Raw genomic sequence first — 26,645 nt, 5'->3', positions numbered from 1 at the left:
GAGTGGAGGAGAGCATGTCAGTGGCAGCACCTGATAGAGCTAAAAATGAGCTACCAACCTGTCGAAGCTACAACATAGGACTGCATACATGCTAAACAGAAGAAGCATGTTATAAGACAAAGCTAAGCGATCCTACAACCAGCAAATCAGATGAAAGTTTTGCAATCCTGCTGCAACTAGTTGTAAATGTTGATGGACAATTAAACAACTAACAGAAAGAGGAGGCTCCATGAACATCCCCATCCTGAATGATGGCAGAGCCCAACATGTCAATGCAAAAGACAAGGTTGGAGCATTTGCAATCACCTTCAACTAGAAACTTGGATGGCCTATCCCAGCCTCCTTCTGAGGTCTCCAGCATCACAGATACCAATTATCAGTTAGTTTGATTCACTCCACAATGAGTGCATCAAGCTAACTGATAATTGGTATCTGTGATATCAAGGAATGGCTGAAGACATTGGATGCAGAAAATCCAATACATCATGCCATCCCACAAGCAGTACTGAAGAAGTGTTCCATAATTAGCCATGCCCTGAGCCATGTTGTTCCAGTAAAGAATTTACCTGAAAATTCTGAAAACACAAGCATTTACCTGAAAATAGGGAACATTTCCTGATTTGTCTCCACCACAAAAGCAGGCACATCAATGCAGCCAAATACCTTCCCATGAATCTACTCTCGATCATCAACAAAGTGATATAAGGGGTTGCAATAAAGCTATGAAGTGAAGCTTGCTTGGCAATAACCTGCTAATCGATGCTCAGTTTGAGTGCCACCCAAATCACCCTGCTCCAGACCTCATTGCAAACATAGCCCAAACATGGACAATTGAACAGAATTCCATAGGTGAAGTGAGAATGCTGCCCTTTACATCAAAGCAATACTTAACCAAATGTGTCATCAAGGAACACTGGTAAAATTTAATCTAGGAATCTGGACAGAAATTCTCCACTTGTTGAAGTTGTATCCAGCACAAAGATGTCATTGATTTTGGAGGCCAGTCATCTCAGCCCAAGTCTAAACTGCAGACGTTCTTCAGGGTAGTGTCCAAGATCCAAACATCTTTAGCTGCTGTTTCAATGACCTTCCCTCCAACATTGCGTTCAATACCATTGACAACTCCTCAGATACTACATGCAGCAAGTTCTGGACAACATTCAGATTTGAGCTGATAAGTTGCAAATACTATTTGCGCCACACATGCCAGACATTGACTGTTTCCAGCAAGATAGAATCTAACTATCTCCCCTTAACACCCAATGGCTTTACCATCACTGAAACCTCCACTATTTACATCTAGAGGGTTATTAGAAACCGACAAACCAGCCTCATAAATACTGTGTCAGGAACAGGTCAGAAGCTGGGAATTCTGTTGTGAATAGCTCGTCCTGACTTCCCAAAAATTGTGTACCCTCTGCAAGGCATGTGGGTAATGGAATACTCTATACTTGCCAGGATGAAAGCAGCTCCAAGAATACTCAAAAAGCTCCACACCATCTCAAGACAAAGCAGCCAGTGTGATCAGCACCCCATTCGGAACCTTAAAAATCCACTCTCTCCACCACCAGTGCAAAGTAGCTACAAGATGAACTGCATTAACTCACCAAGGCTTCTTCAGTAGCATCTTCCAAATTTACGACTTCTCCCACCTAATCTTATTCTTAATTCTTCATTTTTACCACTAGAGTCCTCAGTTGTGCTTGATCTACAAGGTGCAAGTAACCAGTATTTATGAATCAAGTAGAATTTATTAAGCAAGATTTTACATGTACTTAACACAAAGCAGTAAAAACAACATAGAAGTCTCTCAAGATCCAGGAGTTCTTGAGTGTTGCCAGCACAGGCAATGTCTTTTTTGTCTCTGTCTTTGAAGTGATGGTGAGGAAGTCCAATGTGGTGGTGGTGGTGGGGGTGGGGGGGGTTAGGTAAAAGAGCGGGGTAGCCCGCTAATTATACCAAAACGTATCGTAGTTGGGTTCTTTTCATTGCATGGTGGGAACCCTGTTATGTCAGTAGGGGAGGGGACCAACCAGCAAAGAAATCCTACTGGCGTGAAACCTGTTTTGGGACTCCCGCTGGATTTTCCACACCCTCTGCCATTCCTATCTGCCAAAAACAGGGGTGGAAAAAAGATTTTTTTTCATATTCGTAGACATAATAACACCACATGGTTACCAGAGCTCTTTCTCCTTTGGAAAAGTTGTTTGTACAAAATGTTCTTGATATAAATGTGCTAAAACTGAAGCAGACGACAATAATCCCATCACTTCTCATGGGTATTGTGAAAATCAATGACCTTTTTCACACAACTAATTGACTAACGTTATGATATAAAGCAAATACTTTACGATGACCCAATTTTGTGTGTTGTCAGTTCAGTTCACTTAACAGAATAAGAAGTCCGATCCCTTAGATACATTAATGTACCACCTTAATCATTTTTTATTCTCAACTGAATAAAAAAAATCTTAAAATGAGTCTCTATGGCCATAAAGCTAAATGAAAGCACTGTTTAACATTTGGAACAGCAAGTCCAAAAAAGTTAATTACTTTGTTCTCTCACTGTAATACTCTTCCATCATGAATTATGGTCATTAATTTATTACCTGAAGGGGGAAAATGCCTAAAGACTGCTCATTGGGAGAGCATAACTTTACAATAAAGTTTCTTTTATACGAGACAATTTTCAATTCAAGTGGGTGACCCATTTTTTAATATCCTGTCAATTTTGTTAATCTTCTTACTGAGTAAATCTGTGTTTTTTTTTCCCCTTTAAGTTTGATTATATAAGTTATCTTAAACTTCTGTCCATTTATCAAGATGGAGACTAGGGTGCTGAATCTTAATAAAGGAAACTATGAGGATATGAGGCGTGAGTTGGCCTTGATTGATTGGGGAGAGTTACTTAAAGGGATGACAGTGGATAGGCAATGGCAAACATTCAAGGAACACATAGGGGAACTGCAGCGACTGTTTATTCCTGTCTGGCACAAAAGCAAAATGGGTAAGGGGCCATTCCATGGCTTACAAAGGAAATTAGAGAGTGTATCCGATCTAAGGAAGAAGCATACAGAATGGCCAAGAGAAGTAATAGGTCTGAGGATTGGGAGCAGTTTAGAATTCAGCAAAGAAGGACCAAGGGATTGATTAAGAAGGGGAAAATACAGTACGAAAGTAATCTTGCAGGGAACATAAGACTTACACTAAGAGTTTCTATAGATACACGAAGAGAAAGAGGTTGGTGAAGACAAATGTAGGTCTCCTACAAACAGAAATGGGGGAATATATAACAGGGGACAAAGAAATGGCCGAGCAACTGAATGCATACTTTTGTTCTGTCTTCACAAAAGAGGACACAAATCAAATGCCAGAAATGTTGGAGAATGCAAGATTTAGTGAGAGGAAGAACTGAGGGAGTTCAATATTAGTAGAGAAATGGTGCTGGGAAAATTGATGGGATTGAGTACTTAAGTGGCTCCAGAAATAGTGGATGCATTGGTAGTCATCTTCCAGGATTCTATAGACTCTGGAACAGTCCCTGCAGATTGGAGGGTAGCTAATGTCACTCCAGTATTCAAAAAAGAAGGTAGAGAGAAAACAGGGAATTATTGACCAATAAGCTTAACATCGGTATTGGGGAAAATTCTTGAATCCATTATCAAGGACTTTATAGCAGAGCATTTGGAAAGCAGTAGCAGGATCAGATAGAGTCAGCATGGATTTATGAAGGGGAAATCATGCTTGACAAATCTGTTGGAATTCTTTGAAGATTAACTAGTAGAGTTGACAAGGGGGAACCAGTCAATGTGGTGTATTTGGACTTTCAGAAAGCGTTTGACAAAGTCCCGCACAAGAGATTATGGTGCAAAATTAAAGTGCATGGGATTGGGGGAAGTGTATTGAGATGGATAGAAAACTGGTTGGCAGAGAGGAAACAAAGAGTAGGAATTAATGGGTGATTTTCAATTGGCAGGCAATAACTAGCGGAGTGCCACAGGGATCGGTGTTGGGACCCCAGCTATTTGCAAAATATATTAATGATTTGGATGAGGGAATAAAATGTAACATCTCAAAGTTTGCAGATGATACCAAGTTGGGTGGGAGGGTGAACTGTGACAAGGATGCAGAGATCTTTCAGCATGATCTGGACAGGTGGGTGAGTGGGCAAATCAATGGCAGATGCAGTATAATTTGGATAAACTTGAGGTTATTCACTTTGGAAACAAAAACAAGAAGGCAGATTCTACCTGAATGACTGTAACTTGGGAGAGGAGAGTGTGGAGCGGACCCTGGGTGCCCTCGTGCACCAGTCATTGAAAGTAAGCATGCAGGTGCAGCAGGCAGTAAAGGCAGCAAATGGTATGTTGGCCTTCATTGCGAGAGGTTTCGAGTATAGGAGTAGGGATGTGTTGTTGCAATTACACAGGACCTTGGTGAGGCCACACCTAGAGTATTGTGTGCAGTTTTGGTCTCCTTTTCTGAGGAAGGATGTTCTTGCTGTCGAGGGAGTACAGCAAAGGTTTACCAGGCTGATTCCGGCGATGGTGGGACTGATGTATGAGGAGAGATTGACTAGATTAGGATTGTTTTTGCTGGAGTTCAGACGAATGAGGGGAGATCTCATAGAGACTTATAAAATTCTAACAGGACTAGACAGGGTAGATGCAGGGAGGATATTCCCAATGGTGGGGGAGTCCAGAACCAGGGGTCACCGTCTGAGGATTCAGGGTAGACCATTTCTTCACCCAAAGAGTGGTGAGCCTGTGGAATTCATTACCACAGGAAGTAGTTGATGCCAAAACATTGAATGTATTCAAGAGGCGGCTGGATATAACACGTGGGACGAATGGGATCGAAGGTTATGGGGAAAAAGCAGGATTAGGCTATTGAGTTGGATGATCAGCCATGATCGTAATGAATGGCGGAGCAGGCTCGAAGGGCCAAATGGCCTCCTCCTGCTCCTATCTTCCATGTTTCTATGTTACGAAGTCATATTGGAATCAATTATGCAAACTTTCTCCCAATTTCCGTTTTCCCCTTTTTGCATTCCACCAACAAAAGAACAAAATATACTCATCACAGCAAAAGCGTTTCTCTGAGATGACAGTTTCCCCACATGCTTAGATTCAACCTGAGGGGAAAGCTTTACATGTTAGTAATTCTGAAATGAGAGAACTATCATGTACCTATCTCTTGAATACAATCATTGAGAAATGTCTTTGCTCCATCCTTGGACTAGATTTAAGGGGTCAGTGCTTCACACTGCACCCAAAAGCAACTCTTCCAATCAACTGCTCCCAGTTTGTATGTTTTATTTAATCTTCTTTCTTTATAAGTCAACCTGGCCTTATAGACCCAGTAAGAAGTTTAACAACACCAGGTTAAAGTCCAACAGGTTTATTTGGTAGCAAAAGCCACACAAGCTTTCGAGGCTCTAAGCCCCTTCTTCAGGTGAGTGGGAATTCTGTTCACAAACAGAATTTATAAAGACACAGACTCAATTTACATGAATAATGGTTGGAATGCGAATACTTACAACTAATCCAGTCTTTAAGAAACAAAACAATGGGAGTGGAGAGAGCATCAAGACAGGCTAAAAAGATGTGTATTGTCTCCAGACAAGACAGCCAGTGAAACTCTGCAGGTCCACGCAACTGTGGGAGTTACAAATATTGTGACATGAACCCAATATCCCGGTTGAGGCCGTCCTTGTGTGTGCGGAACTTGGCTATCAGTTTCTGCTCAGCGACTCTGCGCTGTCGTGTGTCGCGAAGGCCGCCTTGGAGAACTGACGGTCACGGGCATTCGGCCTCTGATATTCGGGTAAGCGTTCTCCAAGGCGGCCTTCGCGACACACGACAGCGCAGAGTCGCTGAGCAGAAACTGATAGCCAAGTTCCGCACACACAAGGACGGCCTCAACCGGGATATTGGGTTCATGTCACAATATTTGTAACTCCCACAGTTGCGTGGACCTGCAGAGTTTCACTGGCTGTCTTGTCTGGAGACAATACACATCTTTTTAGCCTGTCTTGATGCTCTCTCCACTCCCATTGTTTTGTTTCTTAAAGACTGGATTAGTTGTAAGTATTCGCATTCCAACCATTATTCATGTAAATTGAGTCTGTGTCTTTATAAATTCTGTTTGTGAACAGAATTCCCACTCACCTGAAGAAGGGGCTTAGAGCCTCGAAAGCTTGTGTGGCTTTTGCTACCAAATAAACCTGTTGGACTTTAACCTGGTGTTGTTAAACTTCTTACTGTGTTTACCCCAGTCCAAAGCCGGCATCTCCACATCATGACTACTTATAGACCCAACCCAGTTACTTGCACAATCCAAATTTCAACTTGATATCCATCCCAACCATGTAACAGGTACGTTTTTGAGAACAAACACTTTAATATAATAGAGTCAAAAGACTAGCAGTGCTCAAACATTTCGAAAGAAATGCTTTTAAGGTTGTACTATAAACTTATGGAAGGTGCTGTCCAAGGAACTTTGGTGAGTTGCTGCATTGCATCTTGTAGATGGTACACACACTGCCACTGTTTGTCGGTGTTGGAGGGATTGAATGTTTTTGGAAGGGGCAGCAATCAAGCAGGCTGCTTTATCCTGGATGGTGTTGGAGCTGCACTCATTCAGGCAAGTGTAGAGTATTCCATTACACTGAAGCAGTCCATGTCCAAATGCAGCAAGACCACAACAATATCCAGACTTGGACTGATAAATGGCAAGTAACATTTGCATTACAGATGTGCCAGGCAATGACCATTTCCTACAAGAGAGGATCTAACCATTATCTCTTGACATTCAATGGCATTACCATTGCTGAATCCCCCACTATCAACATCCTGGGGGTTACCATTGACCAGAAACTGAACTGGACTAGCCATACTGTGGCTACAAGAGCAGGTCAAAGGCTAGGAATCCTGTGGCCAGTAACTCACCCACTGACACCCCACAACCTGCCTACCATCTACAAGGCACAAGTCAGGAGTGTGATGGAACGCTCTCCACTTGCCTGGATGAGTGCAGCTCTAAAAGCACTCAAGAAGCTCAACACTGCCCAGAACAAAGCAGCCTGCTTGATTGGCACCCTATCTATCAGAATAAACATTCATTCCCTCCACCACTGACCTGCAGTGGGAGCAGTACGACCATCTACCACATGCATTGCAGTAACTCACAAAGGCTCCTTCAACAGCACCTTCCAAACCCATGACCTTTACTACTGAAAAGGATATGGGTGATTGATGCATAACAAGCAGATGCACAAGAATGGGCAAATTCCCCTCCAAGCCACACAGCGTCCTGAGTGGAACTATGTTGCCATTCCTTCACCATCATAGGGTCAAAATCTGGAACTCTCTTCCTTAACAGCACTGCGGTGTTCCTGCAACACATGGTCTGCAGCAGTTCAAGAAGGCAGCTCACTACCACCTCCTCAAAGGCAATTAGGGACAACAAATGTTGACCTAGACAGTGATGCCAGCATCACATAGATGATTTTTAAAAAATAACTTGTAGTATTTGCACTTGATATTTTAGACTGTATAAAATGGCTTTTTTAAAAATTGTTTTACATTAGGTACAGTTGCTCTCTGGAATCTGAATACAACATCATTATTGTTACGAGTCCAACAAGGAGACGGAACCTTGAAGGTCTATCCTTTCCATTCCTTTGTTGCACATGACCATGCTGTCAAGGCCATTGTTTGGAGTAAAGCCCACAGGTAGGAAACTAAGAATATGAGAAAACAAAGTCAATCCTGTCGAAACAAAAATTATAGATTTTTCTGCATTAGCCCAAGATATCAAGGGATACGGGGCAAAGGTATATACAGTTAAGTTGCAGATCAACTATGATCTTAATAAATAATGGAACAAGCTTGAAAAATGACATGGCCTACTCCTGTTCCTATTGTAACAGACAGAATTTGTGTTTCATTTTTGTTATCAATGATCAATATGTTTGCATCTAAAAGGTATAGGATTTCTTACCCTCCAAATGATGGTCCTAATTTAGTTAGACCCAGCAGCAAGCTTTGTGAGTTTATTTTTAAATGCGCATATGTTTTCCCCAAACACTTAAAATGCAGCATCCCACTCACTGGACCCACCCTATCTCACACACACATTGATTAGATACTGAGGAAGATAAAACAACACAATTACAATTTATGATTGTCTCACTCTTTTTTATAACAGAGCTGTAGTTTTTTGAATGAGTTATCTTTTAGAGTTGAAGTGAAGGTCTTGCAAAGCAGAGGGTTCTCATTAACTGAGAGGTGTCTTGTAGTCAAATATCCAGGAGTTTGGTTTTTAGATGAATTCTTAAGTTGGAACAGGGTTGGGGAGTCCACCTCCCACTTTCAAGGTTTCGCTGTTTATTACCTTAGCTCCAAGGTGGTTCAGTGGCTTTCTGATAGAAAATCAGCTTGCTGTTAATTTAAAAGCAAACAGAAAGCATGGCTGATAAAAGCAGAATACTGTGGATGCTGGAATCTGAAACAGAAAATGCTGGAAAATCTCAGCAGGTCTGACATCTGTGGAGAGAGAATAGAACCAACGAGTTCTGGATGACCCTTCGCTCTGGCTCTATTCTCTGTCCACAGATGCTGTCAGACCTGCTGAGATTTTCCAGCACTTTTTGTTTGAGAAAGCGTGGCTGTCTCATCATGTGACCATTTTCAAGACCAGCGTCCTTTTTTCAAATAAGGGTGGATGGTTAGTCCGATAATACATCCTGTGTAAGAGTTTGAGACAGCCAGTGTCTTTGTATCTGAATAACCCATCCAATTTGAAGTTACTTTTTTGAATTAGTTTTAGGAAAACGCATTAAGTCAACATCAATCTGAAATGTTCCATTTTGAGACAGGATTAGTTTCAATACACAAGAGAAATGAGGTGATCTTAAGCGGCTATCTTTTTGTAGCCTTTTGTACTCCGTTTTTAAAATATAAAAATTAAAATTCAGAATATACTCGGACATGACCCTGTGAAATCCATTTATTTCCTTGCTGGTGCTCTGGGCCAACAACTAGATAGATCCACATACAGTTGTTCTGAGTCAAAAGTAATGATGGATAAGGAATGAAGGGTTATGGTGAGCGGGCGGGTAAATGGAGCTGAGTCCACGAAAAGATTAGCCATGATCTTATTGAATGGCGGAGCAGGCTCAAGGGGCCAGATGGCCTATTCCTGCTCCTAGTTCTTGTGTTCTTATAAGGATTGCTGCTCCTTCTGTTGCTTTTGTGCATCCTCTTTCTCCCCCATGGAAGCATACTACTCAACAGTGTAGATTTGAAGCTGCATCAGACTTGACACTGCAAATTAAGGTTACAGTGGCACTATATTACTAAATGGCACCAGTATGTCAGGATGCATTTGCAAGACCTTTTTGCTTCAATAGTTTGATAGGAGCTGTGCAATATTTCCTTGGCAGAGTCTGTGCCATTATGGTAGATTAAGTATAATAAGGATTCAATACAAATTGTTGGAGCAGAGTGGAAAGTTTTATTCTGCATCTGGCACACCCCAGTGAAGTACAGCGTAAAGGAAATAGATACCCAGCAGAAAATTAAATTTAGAATTTCTTGTGGCTGACATACCTGATATAAAATGAATTCAAAGCAAATATTCTTGTGTGTTTCAAATATTAGTTTTGAAAATGAGCACCAAAAGCCAACAAAACAAGTTAATTGGCAAAGACAAAATTCTCCGGATGTCTTGAAATCCGAAATAAAAATAGAAAATACTGGTAACACTCAGTAGGTCTGGTAGCAAATTCATTGGCAATGTTTGCACAGCAATATGCAAATTCCAGGTGGTCTGTGAAAAGAGGCAATATTTAAAACCATTTTATCATATTTCTTCCCATATGTTGCATCACACTTATGAATAGCATTTGGTAGAATTGTCACTTACTGAGCCAAATACAGCAGCGTCTGCACCAAAAAACAAATAGCAGATTGATCCCTTTTTCTCCCCTTCAGCATTCATTAAGTATGTTTCTCACCAGCACAGCTGCAATTTATAACATCCTACTTTTTCAGATTGTGATAACAATCTGCCTCTGAATTGTGGCCACTTTAAAGAAAGTTTGAAGAGAAAATTGGCCTTAAACATTTTACCGGCAGTGCTGATGCAGCCACCTCCAATGATGGGAGTTAAAAACTGCATTTTTCCCATACATTCCATGATATCATTTTTGAATGGTTATATTATAACTTTCTGTTCTTTCTGTGAACAGGATTATTATTCATCAGAAAGAGAATATATATTGAGAGCACTTGTCCTTCCATGTCCCCCACCCTGTCAAGAGTGGTGTTTCTCTTTAAAAATTGCTTGCTGTCTGCATTTTTGTTAATATGCATTCAGTCAGATTCTCTCCATTTGTGAACACTAGTCCTGTACCACTGCACCTTCTAATTTCCAGTGAAAATCTTATTGGCCTACAAGAATTGTTAACTTTTATGTTATCCTTTTCTCCCTACTCTATTTTGTACTTTCCTTTTACTGCACCTAGAAATTTTAGAACCGTGGGGTGATCTTTAAGAAAGAAGGAAATATGCATTTATGTGCCTCCCCTTCACATTCTTTACACAATCCATACTAATTGACTACTTTGCAGTCAATTAGTTACTTTTGAGAAGCAGTTGCAGTTGTGTGGGCAGGTGTTTTAACCAGTTTACACATAGTTAACACCTCAGCACTGCAATGGAAATGTAAGCCTGAAGCATGTTTTCTGATTCTGGACTTGGGGACCAAGGCAAGAGTGCTCCACCAGCTAACTGAATCTGAGGCCTCTGGTAATCTTGCTGTTTTATATGAGAAGCAAATATAATGCAAGTTTTATTTTTAAAAATATTTTCAGGATGCATATCTCACTGGCAAAGTCAGCACTGATTGCCCATTCTTAGTTACCATTGGAAGGTTGTGATAGATCTTCCTCACGAACCTCTGGTAGTGTTTTGATGCAATTTGAATATCTTGCTACACCAATTCAGAGGGTAGTTAAGAGACAACCATGTTAGTGGTTTAACGTCACACTGGTTTAACGCAGCAAGATTTCTTCCAGATTTCTTTCTTTTGCCACCGATTCCATCCCTTCACACACTGCTGAATCAGACCATTCATGACCTTGCTCTCCTACTTGACCTTGAGTTGAATTTCCAATCTCATATCTATTGCATTGCCCTGGTCTTTTACTTTCACCACCTAATATCACCCATCCTGGCTGCTAATTTGCTACCTCTAAACTTGATAATTCCATGTTCCCCTGGCTGGCCTCCTCACCTTGCATCCTTTGTAAACTTCAGCTCATCCCACCCTCTGCTGCCCATATCCTAACTTGTGTCAAGTTCTGTTCACCAATCACCCCTGTGTTCACAAACCTATGTTATGTTAACTCCCAGTCTAGCAACATTTTGATTTTTAAAATTTTCATTCTTGCTTTCAAATTCCTCCCGGGCTTTACTCCTTTTCTATCCCTTTAAATTCCCACAGTCCTAAAACCCACTGAGATCTTTGAACTCTGGTCTCTTGTCCATTCCTGCTTTTCAACTGTCTGCTATTGACAACTGTGCCTTCAGCTGTCGAGGCACTAAACCTCTCCATCTTTCCTCCTTTAAAATGCTGCTTAAATCTACCCCTTGGCCAAGTTACCTGCCTTAATATTTCCTTTTGTGGCTTGTGCAGCACCTTGGGAGGTTAAAAGTATTGTATAAATGCAAGTTGTTGTTAAGAGCATGAATGAATTCATTTGGTTTTCATGAGAATCCACAACAGTTTCATGGTCATTTTTATTGACAACCTTTTTATTCACATTTTTTTTTACCCTGGGTTCAAATTCTCATACTTTTTAACCAATTTTCACTGGATTAAAAAACCAGTAAGTAGTCTCACAACACCAGGTTAAAGTCCAACAGGTTTATTTGGTAGCACAAGTTTTGGGAGCGTTGCTCCTTCTTCAGGTGAGTGAAGAGTTGTGTTCGCAAACAGGGCATACGTAGACACAGACTCAATTTACAGGATAATGGTTGGAATGCGAGTCTTTACAGGTAATCAAGTCTTTACAGGTACAGACAATGTGAGTGGCGAGAGGGTTAAGCACAGGTTAAAGAGGTGTGAATTGTCTCCAGCCAGGACAGTTAGTGAGATTTTGCAAGCCCAGGCAAGTCGTGGGGGTTACAGATAGTGTGACATGAACCCAAGATCCCAGTTGAGGCCGTCCTCGTGTGCGGAACTTGGCTATCAATTTTTGCTCAGCGGCACGGTAGCACAGTGGTTAGCACTGCTGCTTCACAGCTCCAGGGACCTGGGTTCGATTCCCGGCTTGGGTCCCTGTCTGTGTGGAGTTTGCACATCCTCCTCATGTTTGCGTGGGTTTCCTCCGGGTGCTCCAGTTTCCTCCCACAGTCCAAAGATGTGCGGGTTAGGTTGATTGGCCATGCTAAAATTGCCCTTAGTTGTCCTTAGATATGTAGGTTAGAGGGATTAGTGGGTAAATATGTAGGGATATGGGATTGTGGTCGGTGCAGACTCGATGGGCCGAATGGCCTCTTTCTGTACTGCAGGGATTCTATGATTCTGCGTTGTCGTGTGTCGTGAAGGCCGCCTTGGAGAACGCTTACCGGAAGATCAGAGGCTGAATGCCCTTGACTGCTGAAGTGTTCCCCGACAGGAAGGGAACACTCCTGCTTGGTGATTGTCGAGCGGTGTTCATTCATCCGTTGTTGTAGCGTCTGCATGGTCTCCCCAATGTACCATGCCTCGAGACATCTTTTCCTGCAGCGTATCTGGTGTCTCCAAGGCAGCCTTCACGACACACGACAACGCAGAATCGCCGAGCAAAAACTGATGGCCAAGTTCCGCACACATGAGGACGGCCTCAACCGGGATCTTGGTTTCATGTCACACTATCTGTAACCCCCATGACTTGCTTGGGCTTGCAAAATCTCACTAACTGTCCTGGCTTGAGACAATTCACACCTCTTTAACATATGCTACCCCTCTCTCCACTCACATTGTCTGTACCTGTAATGACTTGATTACCTGTAAAGACTCGCATTCCAACCATTATCTTGTAAATTAAGTCTGTGTCTATGTATGCCCTGTTTGTGAACACAACTCTTCACTCTTCTGTAGAAGGATAAACCTGTTGGACTTTAACCTGGTGTTGTGAGACTACTTGCTGTGCTTATCCCAGTCCAATGCTGGCATCTCCACATCATTATTAAACCATGCCTCTGGATTACCAGTCCATAACCATAAGGACACTCCTTATAATTTACCTTCTGCTTTTACCTTCCTTTTGTGAAGCTTTGTGAAATTGCTTCACATTATTACCAGAAGGAGGCTTAAGATGCATGGTAATCTGACAACCTAGCATCTTACCATATCATTTTAGTAAATTAGACTGCAAATATATTTTAATACTAACTTGCAAAGATCACGATTTTTCCACAGTTCTGCAAATAAGTGACATTTCTCCTGCTGTTTTACATATAATGTAGTGCATTTGCTGTGAAAAAGATATCATTTTAGTGCAGAAATTTAAGCACTGTATTTCAGAAAGTAACATTCATCAATTTTTAGTTAATTGTTCTTTATATCGATTAGTTGGTAATATTCATATCTGGAGTAAAGAATCCAGTTTTGCATGTTTTACTTTCAATTCTTCAATGTTTAATTTTGCAATATTTTGAACAAAGAAGATGTTGAGTGTTATAGTCGATTCTCCCAATTTTCTTTATGTTCCCAGTAAATTGCAGTTTCCATAGCTGAGCCCAACTTTAATTGTCCATAGGTAAGCTAGTGTTCTTTATGGAGAGAAACAACATGTCCTGTACCTTTTTGGTTATGCATCAGAATAAGCATGGGATGTACACTTTATGTTCTGATTTTTGTTTTATAATTCAGACTAAAATAGCCGAATAACATTTTCACAAAAGCAGATGTAAATCAGTAGGTACCAGCGGTTCTATTGCACCACTATTTTAAATTATTTATGAAATCTAAAATGTCAAAGTATTTTGATTTGTGAATCCTTTTTTTTTGTTCCTTAACTGTGATCTTTGTGATTCTTGCACGAAACCTACCTTGCCCACACCAGTGATCTGAATATATTGTTGAAACCAGAGAATTGATAACAGTTTGAGGAACATATTCACACATTAACAGATCCCTGGCTGGAAAGTGTGTTGCTCAGACGCAGCAGTGAGAGTTGCTTGGTGGGGTGAGGGGTGGGAAGGAGAGGTGGTGATGCCTACATTTCATGTTAATGAACACTAACGTCTAAAAGGAATTGATGCCTACAAGTCTCTTTTCCCAGAGGATAGCATGTATTTAAAATGCATTTCTGTAAGTCATTTAAGAAAAAGTCATAAAACATTTCCATAATTTACAGCAAGGCAGTGTTCAGCACTTATCACAGGAATTACAGATCAGTTATAGTGAAGGGATTTAGATGATCAAAAACTGTAACAGTGGAGCTCGAAAGGTTTAGAAACACCATCAGAGTGTGAAGCTTGTGTGTTGTAGTCTATAGAATGCTAATTTTCCTATTTTTATAATGTTTGCATTATAAAAATAGTATTGTTTTGTATTGTTTGCCTTCTCAGAAGTTTCCTATTTTGCAATAAACAGAATGCAATTATCATCTTAACCAAAGATTTATATAGAATGAACTTTATTTTATAAACAGTTTTTAAAACACTAAATTGGGGCTCTGTTGATGGGAGTTCTTCAATTTTCTTTAGTATAAAGCCAAATTCAAGGAATTTTTTCCCTATGTATTGAAATGTGGATGGATGCAATATTAAGAGAAATAATTAACTGTGTTAATTATTTAAATGCATTTTTGAACTTTTTTGTATGTGAAATGATGGCACACTGTCAAATTTTTTAATTAGTTCAGAGATGCAGCGTTAATTGCCAACTAGCATAATGCACAATTGGTTGTATCAATAAAGTAATCTAGAATGAAAATAAGATTAACATAAATTATTCTAGATTACAGTTTTGTTCATTAGTAATGAAATTAATTACAAGTGACACGTAAATACTAAAGTATCAATATGTAATTTGTAAATTATATTTTAAGATCTTGTTAATTTTATTTATTTTCTCTCAAATTGTCTGTTAATAGCAACTTTTTAGTAACAGCTAGCCCTGACAGGAAAATCAAGTTCTGGGATCTCAGGAGAACATACCAACCAGTCAATGAAATCAAGCGATACTTGAACACTGAAGTTGCTTGGTTGCTTCCCTGGTGCGGCGTTATGGTGGCACAAGAAAATTGCTATGCTGCGTAAGTTTCACATACCTTTTGGGCCAAGATGTGTAACATTAAATGTGTGACATTAATTTATGTAATCTTAAGTCATCTTAAGCCACTTCATCAAGTACCTTCCCTCCATCAGACGTAGGGATGTTCACTGATGATTGCACAATGTGCAGCACCATTCGCAACTCCTCGGATGCTGAAGCAGTCCGTGTCAATTTGCAGCAAAGACCTGGACAACATTCAGGTTTGAGCTGGCATGTGACAAGTTCCATTTGTGCCACACATGTGCCAGGTGATGACCATTTTTAACGAGAGAATCCAACCATCCCCCCTTGACATTCAATGGCATTGTCATCACTGAATCCCCAGTTAACAGCAGCTTGGAGGTTACCATTAACTCGAAACTTACTGGACCAGCCATATGGATACTGTGGCTTCAAGAAGAAGTCAGAGGCTGGAAATTCTGTGGTGAGTAACTCACCATCTGACTTCCCAAAGCCGACCCACCGTCTACAAGGCACAAGTCAGGAGTGTGATGGAATACTCTCCACATGCCTGGGTGAGTGCAGCTCCAACAACACCCGAAGCTCAACACCACTCAGGACAAAGCAATCCCTTTGGCTCCCCTTCAGCCGCCACCTTAATTTTTTTTCTCCGATGGTAATGAGTCTTTGGCACTCTCTTCCTCAAAAGAAGAGTCTCTGAATATTTTTAAGGGAGAGCTAGATAGATACTGGATAAACAACGGGGTGAGAGGTTATTGGGAGTAGTTAGGAATGTGGAGTTGAAGTTACAGTCAGATGAGCCAGGATCTTATTGAAAGGTGGAGCAGGTTTGAGGGCCCAAGCGGCCTACTCATGCTCCTAATTTGTACATTAACCATTCACTCCATCCGCCACCAATGCACAGTGGCAATAGTGTGTGCCATCTACAAGATGCACTGCACCACAACTCACTAAGGCTCCTTTAACAGCTCTTTCCAAACCCGTGACCTCTACCACCTAGAAGGACAAAGGGCAGCAGGTACATGGGACAAGCCACACACGATCCTGACTTGGAACAATATCTCTGTTCCTTTACTGTCACGGGGTTTAAATTCTGGAACTCCCTTCATAACAGCATGGACTGCAGAGGTTCAAGAAGGTGGCTCACTTTCAAATTACGGATAGGCAATAAGTGCTGGCCTAGCCAGCGATGCCCAGGCCCCATTTATTCAAAGAATAAATAAAACCTCTCTTTCCTCCATTAAGATGCTCCTTAAATCTTACCTCTTTGAACCTTACCTCTTGACTGTGCTTTGATCATCTGCCTTAATATCCCCGCACGTGACTCATTGTTAAACTTTTTTTTATAACTGTAAAGTGCCTTAGAACATTTTAATATGTTAACTACGTTATATAAATGGAAGTTGTTGTTTAGCGTTGTGTTAAATGGTTAAGGACAAGTGAATTGATACAGCAAGTGATTTACGGCCTAGATGAGCTCAGAACCTTTTATGTTGGATTACAATCCTCAGACAGCAATTTATGTTGCATACATTAAGTGTAGATATTTAAAGGATTAGTCGTCCTGTGCTGTACCAAATTATTTGCTCTAATTATGAATAAGCTATCTGACTCAACCCGAAATTGAAGATACTGTTGGAACTCTTCATTCCCATCTATCATTTGTTGACCTGCTGCATTTCGATGAGTTCATTTGGCTAGATTGAAAAGGGAAAAGGGTTTTGAAAGATGTATCACATTTCTTAATGCATTTATAAATGTGCATAACATTTAAAGTGTACTGTTGACTTTTGGGAAATTAGAAAATCTGATTGGATCAAAATTATGATCTGAAGACAGGCAAAGTTATAACGAAAGTTAGTTTGTTTGCCATTAACTTCCTGGAATCGTGGGCCAATTTATTTGTTGAGATAACATATGTTCATATTATTAACACCAGACCTAAGAATTGTTTCTTTTACAGGTTTGGACTCAGTGGAATTCACTACTTGGATGCTGGTTTTCTTGGATTTAAGCCATATTTTGCCGCTCCGAGAGCAGGAACAGTCTGGGTAGGTTTATTTATAGTTTTATGGTCAGTTAAGAAAAGTATATTTAAAGCAGTTAAATAATCTAAATGGGGTACAGGAGCAATGGCTCTGGGAGTACAAATACACAAGTCATTAAATGTAGCAACCCAGCTTAACAAGGCCATTAAAAAAACATGCAGTAGACTACTTTTCAATTCTAAAAATAATGCTAAAGTTATATCGATCCTTGCTGAGACCACACTTGGAGTACTATGTATAATTTTGATCTTCATATCATAAGATATTAAAGTACTGGGAAGATGTAAAAAAAGATTTACATGGATGATAACCAAATGTAGGGGTATATACCAGTTAGGTATATGAAGAGGCTCCTGAAAAGAGAAGGTTGCAGGATGACCTAATAGAGGTTTTTCAAATTATGAAAGATTTTCATATAGTAGACATAGAAATTTTCCACTTACAGAGAAGAGAAAACTAGAGATGATCAACACAAGATAGTCACCAAAAAATTAATTCAAAAATTCAGAAGAAATTTATTTACCAAGAGAATGATGACAATGTGGAACTTTGTACCTGAGGGAGTAGTTGAAGTGAATAGAACAGATGCAGAGTTGAAGAGATATAAGAAAGCAGGGGAGATTTTTTTCTTGGTGGTGCAGAGTTGTTTGTTTTAGTGCTGCTCTGAAGATTTGTACCCATTCAAAAATACACTGATTAGAGAAAAGTGTGTACAAAGAACATAAGAACCTAAGATCTAGGTGCAGGAGTAGGCAATTCAACCCCTCGAGCCTGCTCCACCATTCAATAGAATCATGACTGATCTTGTCTCAGCCTCAACTCCACTTTCCTACCCGTTCTCCATAACCCTTCAACCCATTATTAATTACAAATCTGTCTATCTCTTCAAATTTACTCAATGTCCTGGCATCCACCGCACTCTGGGGTGGTGAGTTCCACAGACTCACAACCCCTTTAGAGAAGTAATTTCTCCTCATCTCAGTTTTAAACCTGGCACCTCTTATCCTAAAACTACGACGTCTTGTTCTAGATTGCCCGACACGAGGAAGCATCTGCTCTGTGTTTACTTTGTCAATACCTTTTATCATCTTACATACCTCGATCAGATCGCCTCTCATTCTTCTAAATTCCAGAGAGTATAGGCCTAAACTGCGCAATCTCTCTTCATATGACAAACCCTTCATCTCTGGAATCAATCTAGTGAACCTGAGGTGTGAACAAATTTACTTTTGTGTTTGTAATTGCCCTATTAAAAGTCATTAATGATGAACGGGTGTAGTATTCCACACCTGCAAAGTCAAATCAAAAAATGGTGTTTTCCACAGTCCAAAGAAATTTGTAGGTTAGGTGGATTGGTCATGCTCAATTGCCCCTTAGTGCCCCAAGATGTGTAGGTTAGGGCGATAAATATGCGGGGTTATGGGGATAGAGCCTGAGTAAGGTGCTCTATCGGAGTGTCAGTGCAGACTTGATGGGCCAAATGGCCTCCTCCCTGCATTGTAAGGATTCTATGATTCGAATTCAGACCTGACTTTAGTGAGCACTGATACATCTGTTGTTAAGGCAAGTGATTTGGTGTGTCTTAACCAATTTCACAAACCTCTGAAATTGCCATTCAAGCAAGGATTTTAAGTAAATTTGGCAGTGAAAATAAGGAAACCAAATGATCGCATATAATGCCTTCCATGATCTCTAGATGTCCCAGAGTGCTTTATGCCAATAATGTACTTTTTCTGAAGTACAGTTACTGCTTTAATGTATGCTGAAAAGTCATTTACCCAATAGCAATTTATGTCTCCAGTATTTTCCAACATTTTAAAATATGTTTAGCATTTTTTTTAAGTAAGGATTTCCTGCCCCTGCCCGCAATTTTCTAATGTTATCCCTTTTCTCTCTCTGCCTTACCTGCTACTTCTCTAGCTAGGCAATTAGCTATTCTGGGGAGTTGCTCAGAAATACTTCCCCCACCTCCCTGCCCCGCCATCAAATTTCTGTCTCCAAGAAACATCATGATTGAAGTTGTAAATGCCGCAGATTGGGAAATAAACCTGCATTATTGGGTGCTGAGCCTATATTTATCCCTACTTAGTGTGATCTTCCATTTGAATTATTAATATAATACACTTGATAATCTGTCTTATGTCCCTGCTATTCACAACATCTGATACAAGATGTGCATGGTCTTAAAAGTGTCTAAAAACACCTATGCTTTTGAAATATTTCTCATTCAGGAAAACAAAATTCCCAACAGTTCTCTTTAGATTTTGTACATTGTTTATTTCTTAAAGAGCCTGTTCTTATTTTTTGCTTGCAGAGTATTTCTGGCTCTGATTGGTTGAATACCTGTGTCTCAGGAGACAATACTGGAGAAGTGATGGCTGTGATCCTTCCAGACTGTATGAACAACACAATGAATATCAAGCGACCAAATGAGCGTCGTTTTGTAAGTGTCTATTAACATGTTGGCCGTATCTGATGTTTAAGACACTTGATGTATAATCATTGAAAGAAACTGGTTTAGTAACATAAAGCTTAAATTGTGGAATATGTATTTAAAACAATGTAAACTATATTTAAAATATCAATATGTAACAATATAAATTATAATGGGACAGTTTTATTTTATTCAAAATAAAAAAAATGATGTTGATCCATCTTATACTCAAATTCATCTGCCACGATTCATTGCACAAGGTTCAAAGCCATTTGCGATTCCGAAGATACTGTAACAGTCCATGTCTGTATGTAGCAAGACCTGGACAACATGCAGCTTGGGCTGATAAATGGCAAGTAACAAGTGCCAGGCAATGACCATCTCTAGCAAGGGAGAATCCAATTATCTGCCCTTGATACTCAATGGCATTACCATCACTCAACCCCCCCACTATCAACATTTTGGGTGTTACCATTGATTAGAAACCGAACTGGACCAGTCATATAGACATTGTGGCTGCAAGAGCAGGTCAGAGGCTGGGAATTCTGTGGCGAGTAAATCACCCAAGTCCCAAAACCTGTCTGCCATCTACAAGGCACAAGTCAGGAGTGTGATTTCCACTTGCCTGCGTGAGCACAGCTCCAACAGCACTCAAGAAGCTCAACACCATCCAGGACAAAGCAATCCCTTTGATTGGTATCTAATCAACCATTGATGCACAGTGGTAGCAGTGTGTACCATCTACAAGATGCCCTTCAGCAACTTACAAAGGTTCCTTTGACAGCACTTTCTCAACTCGTGACCTCTATCGTCAGGAAGAATCAGAGCAGCAGATACATGGGAATACCACCGCTGAAAAGTTTCCCTCTAAGCCACATACCTTTGTGACTTGGAACAGTATTGCGTTCCTGCATATTTGCTGGGTCAGAGTCCGGGAATTCCCTTCTAACAACACTGTGGATAAACCTACACCACATGCACTGCAGCGGTTAAACCTGGTGGCTCATAACCACTTTCTCAAGGGAAATTTGGGATTGGGGATTAATGCTAGCCTAGCCAGCATGTCCATGTCCTGTGAACAAATTTTTTTAAAATTGGTAACAGTAGTGGGTTTTTAAAGAAAAACAACTCTCTTCCCAAAAAGGAAATGTTACAGCCAAATAATTTAAATAAATTCCAAGATAATTTTAAAGTTACATTTAATTGTAAACAATTCATTACTTTTACAACAAATATGCCAGTGTAAACAGTCTGTATAATTGAAGGCTGTATCTAACAAGTACCTGCAATGTTCCACCTTTCAAAGGTGTCACATGTTGAGGGCATTAAAGCTCAGGTGTTTCACCTCCAAATGTCACAATTCTGTAGGGCTATTTTTTTAATAATCAATTATTTCTTAAATTACCAATCAACTATCCAACTAGCTAAATGTAAATTAATCAAAAGCATAAATGAGGAAAGCATCCAGTTCCGCTAATAATTTTTAAAAGCAAACTTGAAATAACTTGAACATAACTTCTCGTAGTGCATTGCACTCCTGCTTATTCACTATTATTTTTGTGCAGCCTATTTATAAAGCTGACCTCATTCGTCACAATGCTACCAGTAGCATTTCCGCTGTCAGCTCAAATCAAGAAGAGAAAGAGGCCAGTTTCCAAACAAGTTCTTCAGAAATGGAGAAGGAAGATTTAAATCCCAGTCTTATCACTGAACCAAAGACTTATAGTGATACAGTGAAGAAATACTACCTAATGTTTGATGATACCGACCTGGTAAGTAAACACAGATCTGTATCCGACTTGCATCATGTATGTCTCAGTGCTATGCTATGAAACATTCACAATCAGCGTATATAATCTGCAAGTGCTTGGGTCTGTGTGTGTGCGTGTATATACTTATGCGCTCTTGTGTGTGCTTGTGTACGCAATGTCTTTCACCGTGCCACTTAATGTGGTGGTGGTTTTTGGACAAGTTTCTTGTTTTTGCTACTAGAACCACAGCAATCAACATTTTTCAAAACTAATTCTTTCATAATGTTTTATCTAAAATGCATTTCACTGTCAGAAGTCAATGGAACATTTTTATTAATAAATGCATTCCTATATACATAGGGAAGGGAGTGCATTGGATGCAGCCCATTGACCAAGCTGCTTTAGTTGAAGTGATTCAGCTGCGCGAAACATAATACGCAAGTACAAATGATCTTATCACGTGGAATGCTTCACCTGTAATGAATCAGCTGCTTTCATAGTCTAAACATGGGACTTATGATTAGGGTATACCTCTGATAATGAACACTACGGGGTTAAATTTTCAAACGCAGTGGGAGAGGGAAGCTAGCACTATCAGCTAGGCTGCGCCTTGTACAACCTGCTGGATTTTTCTTCCTGATTCCATTAATTTTGCACCTCCATTAAAGTTTTAAAAAATTACCCGTTGAATTTAGCTAGATAGTGTGCTTTTAAAAATATTCTTTGGAATTCATCAAGGTGAGTGATGTTGGTTCTGGGGATAACAATTCTTGGAGAGGTTGCCCAGGAGTTGACAACAGGTCAGAGTACTTTTGTGTAATCAGAAGGAGAACTGATTTTCTTCAAGAATAAAATTTTTAAAAATTGGCCCATTTTTGGGATTGCCTCCAGCAGTGTCTGATTAGACTGCTCCACATCATATTGAACTAAGTTTCTTGCCTCTTTCATGCATGAGTCCTGGCCATCCATTTCGAGATCCACTCAAAACTTGTGTTGGGGTGGGCTGTGGGCAACTAGTGAGGTGAGACTTCATTTTTAAAAGAACACTTTTGGTAGTTTATCACCTCATTTTCTTGCATATACATCCTGTGTATGGCAGGCAAAAGCAAAATGCTTCTTGGAAAGAATTAGAATGATCAATTCTACCAGTGGGAACTGGTAGAGAAGGCTGTGTGTGCTATACTTGGGTATGAAGCTAGCCAGGGAACATGATGAAAAAAGTATGGCATGGCTATAGGCTAGGTTATGGTTTGTGTAAGGTAGCAAGTGAGAAGAAAGACAGCTGAAGATATGGGTAGTATAAATAGAACTTGAAGAAGGGATGGAAAGATGGGGAAGAATTCTGTGAGCATAATGAAATGGATCAGGCTAATCAAGAGTGCCTGCGACCAAAATCCCTTTGTACTGTCTTTGCACAACCTATATATGTGTTTGCCTTTATGAGACCCACACACTCACATTACACATTTACAGCTTAAATAAAAAGAGAAGATTCTGGAAAAACGCAGCAGGTCTGGCTGCACCTGTGGAGAGAGAAACAGAGTTAACATTTCGAGTGCATATGACTCTTCTTGAGATTTCAGATTTTCAGCAGTCGCGGTATTTTTCTTTTAATTTACAGCTTTGTTTGGCGTAGGGGCTTTTACGGGGATAGAGACAGATCCTGAGAGTTGGTGAATGGGCAGATGCTGAGGCCAGGTTATTCCTGAGTAAAAAACCATTCATTTGAACTGGTGAAGAGGATTATGGTGGGAGAGTGCTGAAGCCTGATCTTGCTATTGATTTGTAAGGACAGGGAAGCAGCATGCAGCTGTCATAGGAAACTAAACAGGTCTATACTGGCAACAATAGAAGTGTATCAGTGCCACTTATAGCAAAAGTATTGATCCGAACTCATTGAACTTTATAGCATTACCTGTTATAATTAATATTAGGAATTGTTATTGAGGTGTTACTCGATTATAATAATAGGAAGTTCACAAAGAAGAATTTTTATATATGACAATTCATTGTCTCACAGTAATGGTTATTTTGATGTCATCAAATGGACTGATTGCAATGAGATATTAATTTTACTCAATGACAGTTTTAGAAATAATATTTCCAGTTTACATCTGGGGCCACTGTTGGCTTTAGCACAACGAGGGAAGAGTCTGAGTCATAATGGCCTTAATAACTACAGTGTAAATTCAATACGTGCAAAGTTTAGTTCACTTCTAATTTTGGAGCTTGTTTAGGTCTAATTCTAGGAGAGAACACCTGTGAACTGGCTCCATCCATTGTAACTATTGTTACTTCTTGCAGCTTCTCCCATTTTATGTGGGGTTGCCACAAGGCTGCTTAATCACCCTTCACCTCCTCCTCCTGTCAGTCACCCATTCCTATCCCCAATCCCACTGCATTTGTCTCTCATCACCACAATCTTTCCATCTGGTCTGAGGCCTTCCTCCTCCTCTTCTTCCTGCCGGTCCCATTTCCATTATCATCTCCATCACTGAAACCGCTAAATTGAGCTTCCTTATCCTGCAGCAGAATGATAAAGCCACATAAAGCTGTGTGTATGCATCTGTTAAAAGAATAGGTCTTAGCAAAAACTCATGTCTGGTTTATAGACAAGAATTTTCCAGAAAGTAACCAAAGCAATTAACAATATTAAAGAAACTGCCATGACGTTTTTAGTTGCTGTCACAGTACTAACTAGCGCTATAATTAATGGAATTTAAGGTGACAATGAACAGACGGATGATAGCATGAGTTCAGTCTGTTGAAATGAAGGGAATATTTAATTAACTATAACAATTGGTATAACATTCAGCTGAACATTTCTTGAGAATGTTGGTGTGGGGCTTGGGAGAGATGAAATGATGGTAATTGATGAAGTTTTTTAATGAATTGAAGTGCTTAATAGAAAGAAAGGCACCCAAGTTGTAGGAGAAGTCAAGGTTTGCCTTCGAGGTAAAGACCCTGGCCTTCTGCAGTGCCAATGGTGAAATGATATAGTCTGGGGAGCCTTCAGCAGATGGCAAGAAGCCCCTGCCTGTGAGCCATGTTTCTCAATACCACAATGATCCCCAAAGATCGCATGGGCATGAAGGGTCTTGTTCACGAATGAGCAAACACTTTGGAGACAGATATGAAGGGGAAAGTATTTGTGCATTGGTGGGGCACAGGGTGCCTAGCTCATTACCATTCTAAGCAGCAGACTGGTGAAATAGCATCCTGAGGTATTTTGCTATGATGTGCAATGGTGTTCTAATCGTAAACTACTAGGCTATGAAGAATTAACTTTGCTTTATACCATTGGTACTTGCTAAAATGTGCAGAATCTGTTATTTTATAAATGTATGTGCTAAATTGTACATAGAGTATATTTAGTTATTGATGGGTATGTATAGTTAGATTCAAATAGACAGTGAAACCAATTCTGGTATAGGGTGCAGATTGTAGGTAATAGATGTGCTTTGGGTCATTGTATAAAAGAAAAAGCATTTGCCATTCTGTGGGTTGCAGTCAACAGGAAACTGGTGGAGTGGAATAGAATACAGCAGATGGCATACCCTAGGCTGAGAGAGATTAATTTTTAAATTAATGAAGGATGAGGTACTTAATCAACAGAGTGCCTGTCAGATCAGCCATTAGGACCATTGCGAGTGCCTTGTTGAAATTATTGGCTTTTTAGAAGCACTGCACATCCTTAGAACGATCAAAGCTGCTCATTGAAGTGCATCACAAAGATAACCACGACAATAAATTCTGTTACTTTTTTCAACTTTAAAGGTGCTTAATCACAGCAGTAAATCCAGGGACAATTTCAAGGTCTACATAATTCAAAAGCAAATTCTCACTCAGCTGCATTTTGTTGGGCATTTGAAGATTAAAAACTGAATAAGATTTCAATGAATGTCAAATTCATTTGGTTGCCTGGTGAAGGATTGTCTATTTTGTAACAATGACACAATAAACATGAAATTGTTCATTATTACGCCTTTCCATTTGATAGCTGGCTTCACCACCAAAGATGATGAAGTAATTTGGGGAACTGTGTCTTGCATCATTAACTCAGCAGCTGTGAAGTAGATTTGGTGTGCTACAAATGTGGATGTGTACAACGTAACCATCAAATACTACAGTTTAAACAGATAACGAGCCTGTAACAGAACAACCAAGTGGATCACAGAGACGCCTATACAAAGAACTAGGAAGTAGAGTTGCTGGTGGGTGCTAAACAGAGTAGCTTCAGTATTTGCAACATTTAGTTACAAAACATTCTGGTTCGTCCACAACTTGATGTTCAAATGCAGTCAAACAGGAAGACTACAATGGAATTGAGGGTATTAGTGGAGAGGTAAAGCTTTATATCAGTGACGTATATATCGTCTGTATGTATGCATACAGATGTATATATAACATTGATACATGTGTATGTTTATGTGCATATGCATATATGTTTGCATGTGTATAACAGTAACATTTATATGATGTGTTTAAGATAATAAAATGTCCCAAGGAACTTAGGAAGAGAAATAGGAATAAGAACACTGAGCCACAGAAAAATATTAGGCCAAGTGACCAAAAATTTGATCAAGTTAGTACTTTTTAAAGAGCATCTTAAAAGAGGAGACAGCCTGGGGAGGCTTGGGTAGATAATTCTAGAATTTAGGGCTAAGGCATTTGAAAGCACAGCCACCGGTATTAAAGCAATAAAATAAAAGTAAATTACTGCGAATGCTGGAATCTGAAATAGAAAATGCTGGCAAACCTCAGCAGGTCTGACAGCATCCGTGAAGAGAGAACAGAGCGAGTGTTTTGAGAGGGTAGCACAATGGTTAGCACTGCTGCTTCACAGCTCCAGGGTCCCGGGTTCGATTCCCGGCTCGGGTTACTGTCTGTGTGGAGTTTGCACATTCTCCTCGTGTCTGCGTGGGTTTCCTCCGGGTGCTCCGGTTTCCTCCCACAGTCCAAAGATGTGCGGGTTAGGTTGATTGGCCAGGTTTAAAAATTGCCCCTTAGAGTCCTGGGATGCGTAGGTTAGAGGGATTAGCGGGTAAAATATGTGGGGGTAGGGCCTGGGTGGGATTGTGGTCGGTGCAGACTCGATGGGCCGAATGGCCTCCT

General features: G+C 40.1%; 1 protein-coding gene across 3 annotated transcripts in view; it reads left to right on the top strand.

Annotated features, from left to right (window-relative positions):
* Window positions 1-26,645, top strand: part of gtf3c2 (general transcription factor IIIC, polypeptide 2, beta) — a 96,297-nt gene that overhangs the window by 50,061 nt on the left and 19,591 nt on the right. For 2 of the 3 annotated variants that reach the window (XM_078212973.1, XM_078212972.1), the window contains exons 12-16: window positions 7,592-7,736; window positions 15,155-15,316; window positions 17,261-17,348; window positions 19,660-19,788; window positions 21,345-21,551. In XM_078212973.1, coding sequence (XP_078069099.1) covers window positions 7,592-7,736; window positions 15,155-15,316; window positions 17,261-17,348; window positions 19,660-19,788; window positions 21,345-21,551 — 731 coding nt within the window. Of the gene's footprint in view, window positions 1-7,591; window positions 7,737-15,154; window positions 15,317-17,260; window positions 17,349-19,659; window positions 19,789-21,344; window positions 21,552-21,890; window positions 21,947-26,645 lie in introns of those variants that run through there. The other variant, XM_078212974.1, reaches the window with a different exon arrangement.

This window comes from Mustelus asterias, chromosome 5, assembly GCF_964213995.1.
Source record: "Mustelus asterias chromosome 5, sMusAst1.hap1.1, whole genome shotgun sequence".
Lineage (NCBI taxonomy): Eukaryota > Metazoa > Chordata > Chondrichthyes > Carcharhiniformes > Triakidae > Mustelus > Mustelus asterias.
This window is presented reverse-complemented; position numbering and strand designations above follow the sequence as displayed.